Raw genomic sequence first — 9,045 nt, forward strand, 5'->3', positions numbered from 1 at the left:
CCTTAAAACGAAAAGCAGTAAAAACTATTCCTCGCGTCGAAAAAGACGATTTACGAATTATTAAAATAATGTTTTTACTTTTTTATTTCTAATAGAAAATACATAAGTGTTTTTACATCCTTAAAAAAATAGTCCATATTACTAAGACAAAAATTTATATAATAAATAACTGATGATTTCTACAAAAGAGGTAATAAATAAATATAATATAAATTTAAATTTATACAAATCAAGTTCACTCATCTAGCTTATAATATGACATGTAGAGTCCAAAATTATGGCCTATTAATAACTTTTACTTTGATAGATGAGATAGAAAAAGTGGGCTACGTATAAGGTTCATAATTTACAATCCATCAAATCTTGTTGTGTTAGTAGATCAGGAAAAAAAGACCCACCACGAAGAAGAAAGTTTCTTTTGGCTTTTAAAACTAAGAGATTTTTTATTCTCTTAGTAGTAGGGGATTCCGGTTCGTGTGGTGTTTCGTGCCGGCCAACTCTACTCCGTATTACCGTAGTTCCAGATTTTCGCTGCAAAAAAATACTCTACTAAAAAAGAAAATCAAGGCTTTCTGACGAACGAAATCGCTCGATAATTTACTCGACGTGCGAAGAACAATCGACAATGGCGATGATCGATAAGTAAGAACATGATTTAAATTCACTCTCTAAATTAACTTCTACTTAAATTTCATCCAATTGATTCTTGTAATTCTTTTGATTAAGTGAAATTAATCAAGATAATTTGTTTTTTGCTGATGATAATTAGGTCAAAGGAAGAAGAAATAGATGATAAAGCAAGAAAAGCAATTACTGATTGTTTATGGCAGCTTAAACAACGACGAAAATTTGAAGAAGGTGCTTTTCTTGACCTAATTAATGCTCAATCAAGGCCTTTTGTTGATCAGGTTTTGATTTAATTTCAATTTCTTAATTTTCAATTTTCTCTCTCCTAGGGTTTTGTTTCAATTTCAATTTCTCAAGTATTGTGTGGAATTAAAGTTTAGTAATTCACTGGAAGTTATTGATGACAGTGAATTGTGAATTTGATTAGTTTTGTTTGAAATGTTTCTGTGTGTGCTACATTGGAATATATATGGCTTTGATTGCGTGGATCAATTTGAGTGAAATGTTTGGGTTTGGGAATGATATGTTGAGGATTGAATTAGGGTTTGCAGAGAAATGTGAGTTCTTTTTATGACAGCTACTAACTAGGTTAGTTATTTGTAGAAAAAGAAGAGCCCGTGCAACTTGTGTTAGTGACATTGTTTGGGAATGATTGTTGAGTCGGTATGTTCTTGGAGGTTGTCGAGGATTGAGCTAGGATTTGAAGGGAAATGTATGTTCTTTTTAGGGAAACTGCTATCTGCGTTAGTTATGTGTAAAAGGAGCTCGTGCAACTTGTCTTAGTGACATTGGCTGCTGGAGCGATGCTATGGACCTTCTCTATCCAGCCTCTTCTTTAATCGTCTCTTCTTGTGGTATTATCAAGAGTGAAACAGTTGAAGTTTGATGTTAATTTTAGCCTCTTGGAGGAAAAAAGAAATAAAGAAATATCTTTTTTAGTCTTGTAGCGATTTCATCTAGCCATGGAATGCTTGTGAGACAATGTGTCATCTTGCCCTGCAATGTTTCACGTGAAGTGAAGTGAAGTATTTTGTAATCTTTCTCTGCTTAGTGATAAGGGATGGGACAAATTTACCAGATATTCATTTTTAAATTCTTTCACTTGGCGATGAATACGGCGGGTTTATTAGATGACATCCTTTTCGATCCTTGCACGGTGTCATCTTAACATCCACTTCTGATCAGAGTTTGAAGGTTGAGTTTTAAGTATAGTCTCATACAGACTTATCAACAATAGCGTAGTCGCATATACTATGAGCTTCTTCTTTGGTAGATGATCCTAAAAAGTATTCTTTTCTCTCTTTGCAAAATCCTTTCATAAACACATGCGATGTATTTGGGTTTTGATGACACTTTGTTCTGGCCTGATATGTATTTGTTTTAATCTATGCTTTAAGATGGTTCCTTAAATTGCAATATTTGTTCTGTGGACATTGCAACTGAACTGGTGGATTTGTTCATGAAGGGCACAGAATGGAAAGAAAAAGCGGAAAAGCTAGAGCTTGAACTCCAGCAATGTTACAAAGCTCAATCTCGACTATCTTCCCAGCTTGTGGAAGAAGTTACCGAAGGCCGAGCTGCAAAAGCCTCGATTCAAGAAAAAGATACTCTTATTGCTGACCTGGAAAAAGAGGTTGCACTGCTAAGGTTGGCCGCTCATGCTACTCACTGTTACCATTGATTTTCTAGCTTTTCACTTTTTACTTCTCAGTCAAGCACTGTGTGTAGTTTTTGAATCGAAATAGTATATATTTTTCAGGGATGAATGCTCCAAGTTAAAGGCTTTATTAGAAGAAAAGACCCAAGGCGTAGAATTGCTTACAAGTGAAAACGAAGATTTGAAAGCACGACTTGAAGAGATGACAGTGAAATTAAAGGCTGCAGAAGCTGAAAACAAAATGCTGATAGACCGTTGGATGCTTCAGAAAATGCAAGATGCAGAGCGGCTTAACGAGGTATTTTAATCTCATTCTGTTGTAACAAAGTAGAAACATTGTTGGATTCATAGGCATAAGATAAACTGAATGTCATATGACTACTATGCCAAACCGGATATCCAACGCCTTCAAATTTCATAATAAAAACATACTCCATAGCGCATAATAAAGTATATGAGTTAGTTCTTTTTGGGTAATTATGTGCAAATTGGAACATCAAATTTTCTTTAATGTTTATTTTCGGACATTATTATGTCGAGAAAAGTCGTGAATATTGATGGAATTTGACTAATTGTATATCTTGGGCTACCAAGGTGAAAAAATTTGCAAACGGTAAAAACATGTTCTAATGCCCCATCCCCCCTATTTAATCTGTTTTCATATAAACATTCCTTATAGAAACCGAATTAATAAAGTCATTTGGAGATGACGGTAGAAAGAATCCTACCATGTGTTGGTCTTTTAAAATTTGAACATATTTGTCCTTTCGACAACAGTCACAGTGTAGGGTTGTGGATATTTATGCTCAGTGGCAGCCAATGGTTAATAGTGTTTAGATTTAATGCAATGGTGCTCAAATTAAAAATTCCTCGTCTGCTGCCATGGTTAAGTAGTGTGTTCTTATCAGTTATCACATCGAATACTATCTAGCATAATCATGATCGCTGAACCAAACAAACATGGGCTTGGAACATCAATTAGCCTGTGTCAGTTATTACTTCATTATATTCTGTCACAAAGCATTAATAGAACTGTTGAAAAAGTTAGAAAGCTATGTACAAAGTCTACATTGTAATTGTTTTTGTTATTTTCTCAAAGAAAGACGGTGTCTGGCTATTTGGAACTGATATGTACAGTGCCTCCCAGAAATCGGAATAACTGATTTTTCTATTAAATCACTTTCAGGTAAATGCTCTCTACAAAGAAATGCAAGATGAAGTCCAGGCCAGAAGTATACAGCAGCTTGCTTGCATGCAAGTTGATGGTGTGGTTCGTCAAAGTGAAGAAGGTGCAGAGTATTTTTCAGAATCGATTATTCCCAACCATTGCAAGAATAGAATTCGAGCTCATGACAGTGGTTGTGCTTCTATATTGTTTGAATACAATTCCAGTAAGTTGATCACTGGAGGACAAGATAGCTCAATCAAGATATGGGATTCGAGCACCGGTTCACTAAACCAAACCCTCCAAGGTTGCTTGGGTTCGATTCTAGACCTTACTGTCACCAATGATAACAAGTCAATAATTGCAGCAACTAGCTCAAACAACCTCTATGTTTGGGACATAGCCACAGCTCGAATCCGACACACACTTACCGGACATTCTAATAAAGTCTGTGCAGTTGATGTCAGCAAAGTTTCCAATCGCCATGTCATCAGTGCAGCCTACGACCGCACGATAAAAGCCTGGGATTTGAATAAAGGGTATTGCACTAACACAATTCTTCATCCTAGTAATTGTAATGCCCTTTGCTTCAACATGGATGGAAGAACTATATGTTCGGGCCATCAAGACGGGTATGTCAGGCAATGGGACATCGAGACTGGAAAAAAGCTCAGTGAAGTTGAAGCTCATTCTCAGGCATTGACTTCAATCTCTCTGTCTCGAAATGGGAATACAATTCTGACAAGTGGGAGAGATAATGTGCACAATCTGTTTGATATGAGAACACTTGAAATTTACGGGACATTGAGGGCAAGTGGAAATCGGATAGCATCTAATTGGAGTAGATCTTGCATCAGCCCAGATGATAACTATGTTGCTGCAGGTTCTGCAGATGGGTCTGTGTATATTTGGTCAATTCAGAAGGGAGACATAGTTGCTACTTTAAAAGAACATGCAGCTCCTGTGTTGTGCTGCAATTGGAGTGGTCTTGGAAAAATGCTGGCTACTTCTGATAAGGACGGGGTTGTCTGCGTATGGTCGTGAGTTTGGCGGGTTTATCATCGTCAGTTGACGTGGTATTTCTATGCAACCAATTCCTATAAAAAGGTTAGATGGTGTGAATATGATCTCATTTTCTTCTACTCTATTTTCTGCTAATGTACAGTTAGTTTCCTGAATATTCCGTTTATTTTTTGAACTATATGGCAAGCTTTTAAGTATCTCATTCTTCACAAATTCTCATTCTTATATCTTCGGATCCTTTTGGGCACTTTGTGTATGGTTATGTGCATCGCTACTAAACTGTTGTGGAATTGCAAATTAATTGATGATATACGCTCATATTAAATTTGGCCGAGATGAAATAAAACAAAATAATTTAAAAAAGTGGTTACGCTTCTTTTTATCGACATAGTTTTCATCCTAAGTCCTTCAAAAACATTTTTTTTTTCCTTGTTAACACAAGGGTAAGACATGTATATAACACTTTTTGGTGGTAGGATAGTGTTATCCGGGAATACACTTTTTGGTGGTAGGATAGTTGGTTGCTCCATATGCTATTTCAACATTGAGTTAAGTTTTTGTACATTTGATCTCGTTTATTTACTTACACAAATTCTCATTATAGACAGGAGATATCCGTCTATAGTTATAGACGGGCCAAATATCCATCCAATTTAAGCATAAGACAAGCCATAAGTTATATAGTGGGGCCTAAAAATATCACCACTTTAAGCATATTTGACCCGTCTTTTACTTTAAACGGATATATCCGTCTATGGTGAGATTAATTATTTACTTATAACGTGGTATTCACATTTGAAACATTGAGATAATGTTGGCTTACGTGTGCATCAAATTTGTTGTTACGTTCACACTTCACACTATGGGAGTATTTTTACAAGATGGTCCGGTTCATGTTGTGGTGTCTCTTAAACAAGATGGTCCAGTTCGGAATCGGAATTTCTTCCTCTTCATCGTACTAGTGCTGTTTGGCTTTGCTTATGGAAAATGACTTTTTTTTAAAAGGAGTTTATTCACAAGTTACTTTCCGGAAAAGTTTTAGTTGTTTGGTCATACTTTAGTAAAAGCGGTTTCTCACAAAATTTATATGTTTGGCCTAACTACTTTAATACAACTTTTGTTTGCTTATTTGGTTCTTTATGTAAAAAGTAGAAGTAGTAAATATCTACTTCTGTTTTTGGGGGTGAATAATCAATTTTTGACTTCCCAAAAGCACTTTTAAAACTCTCTAATTTACCATGTTTGGCCAAGCTACTACTTTTTCAATTACAAAAACACTTTTTAAGCTTGGCCAAACAACACCTAAAGTAGATACCATAATCTATTTTCTTGAGAAAATCCTCTGTACAAGTTATTTTTTTTTCCCTCTTTTCATTTTCCTGAGAACTACATTATCTGCGTTGCTTTGAGCGGCAGGGTAATAGTTGGCTGGTCGATGCAGTTATTATATAGCATTAAGTCAAGGTTGCGTACATTCAATTTTTTTTTTTATAGCGTTATAAGATAGTGTTGGCATCAGGAAAATTGAGACAATGGGATAATGTTATTCAGACATATGGGCGAAGCGTTTCGTGTTAGTTCCCACCAATGAATAACTTTAGTTTACTTTATAACCAATGATTAATCATGAAGCATATTTTTATAAGATTGTCCAGACAGGTGTAGTGGTGTCCCTTATGGATGAAGGCTATATCCTTTGCTTCATCGTCCACGGCAGGAATTTTCTGTGTCAACTTTTCCGTAGTGACGAAGCACAGGCTTGGCTGGATGGGCCATGGCCCGGGCAGCCTTGGAGAAGAGCTATATATGTACACAAATTCTCATTATAGACGGACACTATCCGTCTATACGTATAGACGGATACCATTTTCCCTCACAAAAGACCCATTTGCCATAAAGTGGGAAGCACATGGGGGGTGCCCCACCTTGTCCCTCCTACCCATTTTATTAGATGCCTTTACCCGTCCTGTTTCGCCCCACCCGTCTATACCAAGACTTATTGATATGTACACAAATTCTCATTATAGACGGACACTATCCGTCTATACGTATAGACGGATACCATTTTCTCTCACAAAAGACCCATTTGCCATAAAGTGGGAAGCACATGGGGGGTGCCCCACCTTGTCACTCCTACCCATTTTATTAGAGGTCTTTACCCGTCTGTTCGCCCCACCCGTCTATACCAAGACTTATTGATATGTACACAAATTCTCATTATAGACGGACACTATCCGTCTATACGTATAGACGGATACCATTTTCCCTCACAAAAGACCCATTTGCCATAAAGTGGGAAGCACATGGGGGGTGCCCCACCTTGTCACTCCTACCCATTTTATTAGAGGTCTTTACCCGTCTGTTCGCCCCACCCGTCTATACCAAGACTTATTGATATATGTATATCTCATTATATAGTTAGCATTGATTGAAGTTGGCAGAGATGGCAAATGTAAGATGGTTCCTTTTAATTTTTAGCATTATTATCATTTTTCTTAATTCTCAATATTTAATCTTAGATAAAATTGTACTATTAAAGAAAACTTCTTATTCAACCAAAACAAAAATTGCCCACAACTTTGTAATTAGACCAAATAATGTACTTTGAATTTCTTTTATTTTATGCATACTCTTTTCCCTTATAATCTTTTATTTATTTATTTATTTATTACGCGGTTTAATTTTTCTGCCACCTAATGAATACTCCCTCCGTACCAGAACAATGGTAACACCTACTAATACGGTCGTCCCACACCAATGATAACATTCCTTATTTGGTCCACAACATTACCAAATTATCCTTATACCCATTTGATATTTACATAAAATGTCACTACATACCCCACCTACCAACTCACAATTAAACCCACAATTACATACCCCACCTATTTTCTTCCCTCTTTACCCCTTCTTTCTTAAAAACCCCATTTTTTACTACGTTATTATTTGTATGGTACGGAGGGAGTATTTCATAAAATTGTTCAACAATAAAATAAATTTTGTATCTACAAAGAAAATAAACTAGTGTGAAATTTCATGATTACTTCGAAAAAAAGCTATTTACTCCATTAATTTATACGCTTCTAATAATAATATGGTAGTTATATAATAAGGGTGCGATGCTAATAAACAATGCTAAAATATCGGAATGTGATACTTCTTAAGTTTATAAATCGGCTCCCTTACTATTTTGTTCTAGCTTCGTTCCTGACTATTCGTCACAAGCTTGTAACAGATAGTGTCCGTCACAAATAAGAAATTGCATTTAAATAATTCTTTAATTTAGTTTAATTCATTTTGTAAAAATACATTTATATAACGCATACTCCTATTTTGATTGCATATTTAAAAGTAACCCGTACATTTTTAATATGGGAGTAAAACTATTACTCGTACATTTCAATGTTTTGTTCTTCCATGCTAATTTTCCCATCAAGCACCTGCATATGCCATCCAAGAGTAGAAAAATGTATACTTTAGTACTCCCTAAATATTTCAATTTACTTGTTTCCCAAAAAAAAAAAAAATCATTTTTACTTGATAGGGTAAAATGTCGGATAGTAGTTTGCTCTTCAATCCCATATTCAGCTTCGATCCTAAAGACACCATCGTAGAGATCCCGAGTTATCGTACCACCAGATGGAGACTCGTCGATTTTTACAAACAGAGTAAGAGTTGTTGGAGTTTTGGTTCCTCCAAAGCTTAAGTAAAACAACACTTATCCCACATTGGAAGAATAGTGGGGGAGTGTTGTATTTATATATGGAAGAGGGTTAACAAGTGTTAACTAGACTATAGAGGGTAGACTATAGTCTCCCCACGCGCGCGTCGCCGCCGCTGTCCGTCCGGCTCGACACGTGACACGTGCGCGGTGTGGTGGATTTATGACAATTAATCTCAGAATCAATGGCAATCAATGGCATTCATTTTTCTGACTGTTGGAGGAGCCTCTTGACTACTATATAAACCTTCTTCCTCCTCAGTTTTACACACACAGAAAAATACAAAACTCTGATCTTTGTTTTTGTCTACTGTTTTATTCATTTTTAAACAATGACAAACCCATCCGGAAATTCTGACGATTCTAATGTCAACCGAGAAATTGTTTCGGTTACCCCTAATGTCCCTGTTAACAATTTCACAATGCCACACAGAATTGTCCCTGACCTTAGTAAGATGGAACCATTAGATGGAAAAAATTATAGGAAATGGTCTGAAAAAATTATGTTTTATTTCTCGCAATATGAGATTGACTATGTGTTATTTCAAGAACCACAATCCACTGAAGAGTCTAGTTCGTCTGAAGTTGTCAAACCCGATCCTAAATTTGCTAAAGACAATAAGACTGTTAAAGGTGTCATGTTACATTATATGGTTGATAATTTGTTTGACATCTACTGCAAAACTAAGACTGCTAAAGGAATTTGGGATGCTTTGGAAACTAAGTATGGTACTGATGATTTCGGTACTAAGAAGTATGCGATAGCAAGATGGTTAAAATTTGACATCGATGACAAACCTATAATGGATCAAATACATGAGTACGAAAATATGGTTTCTGAAATTATTGGTG

The 9,045-nt window shown here is 35.9% G+C and overlaps 1 protein-coding gene across 2 annotated transcripts; it reads left to right on the plus strand.

The window, feature by feature from the left end:
• The first annotated feature begins 461 nt into the window (after positions 1-461).
• Positions 462-4,688, plus strand: LOC141586556 (autophagy-related protein 16-like). 2 transcript variants are annotated; one of them, XM_074407834.1, is made up of 5 exons: positions 462-642; positions 770-908; positions 2,093-2,274; positions 2,387-2,582; positions 3,471-4,688. In XM_074407834.1, the coding sequence occupies exons 1-5, from the start codon at positions 626-628 to the stop codon at positions 4,491-4,493; spliced, it is 1,557 nt and encodes a 518-aa protein (XP_074263935.1). In that variant the 5' UTR covers positions 462-625; the 3' UTR covers positions 4,494-4,688. The 2 variants fall into 2 exon arrangements, with proteins under 2 accessions (XP_074263935.1, XP_074263936.1); XM_074407835.1 differs by having other exon boundaries at positions 535-642; positions 770-858.
• Positions 4,689-9,045: the final 4,357 nt, after the last annotated feature.

Source organism: Silene latifolia, chromosome 6 (genome assembly GCF_048544455.1).
Source record: "Silene latifolia isolate original U9 population chromosome 6, ASM4854445v1, whole genome shotgun sequence".
NCBI lineage: Eukaryota > Viridiplantae > Streptophyta > Magnoliopsida > Caryophyllales > Caryophyllaceae > Silene > Silene latifolia.

Bases quoted from the DNA above. Each gene is read 5' to 3' on its own strand.
- LOC141586556 (XM_074407834.1), top strand. The intron at 909-2,092 runs GTTTTGATTTAA...TTGTTCATGAAG, and splicing joins CAAGGCCTTTTGTTGATCAG to GGCACAGAATGGAAAGAAAA. The intron at 2,583-3,470 runs GTATTTTAATCT...AATCACTTTCAG, and splicing joins ATGCAGAGCGGCTTAACGAG to GTAAATGCTCTCTACAAAGA.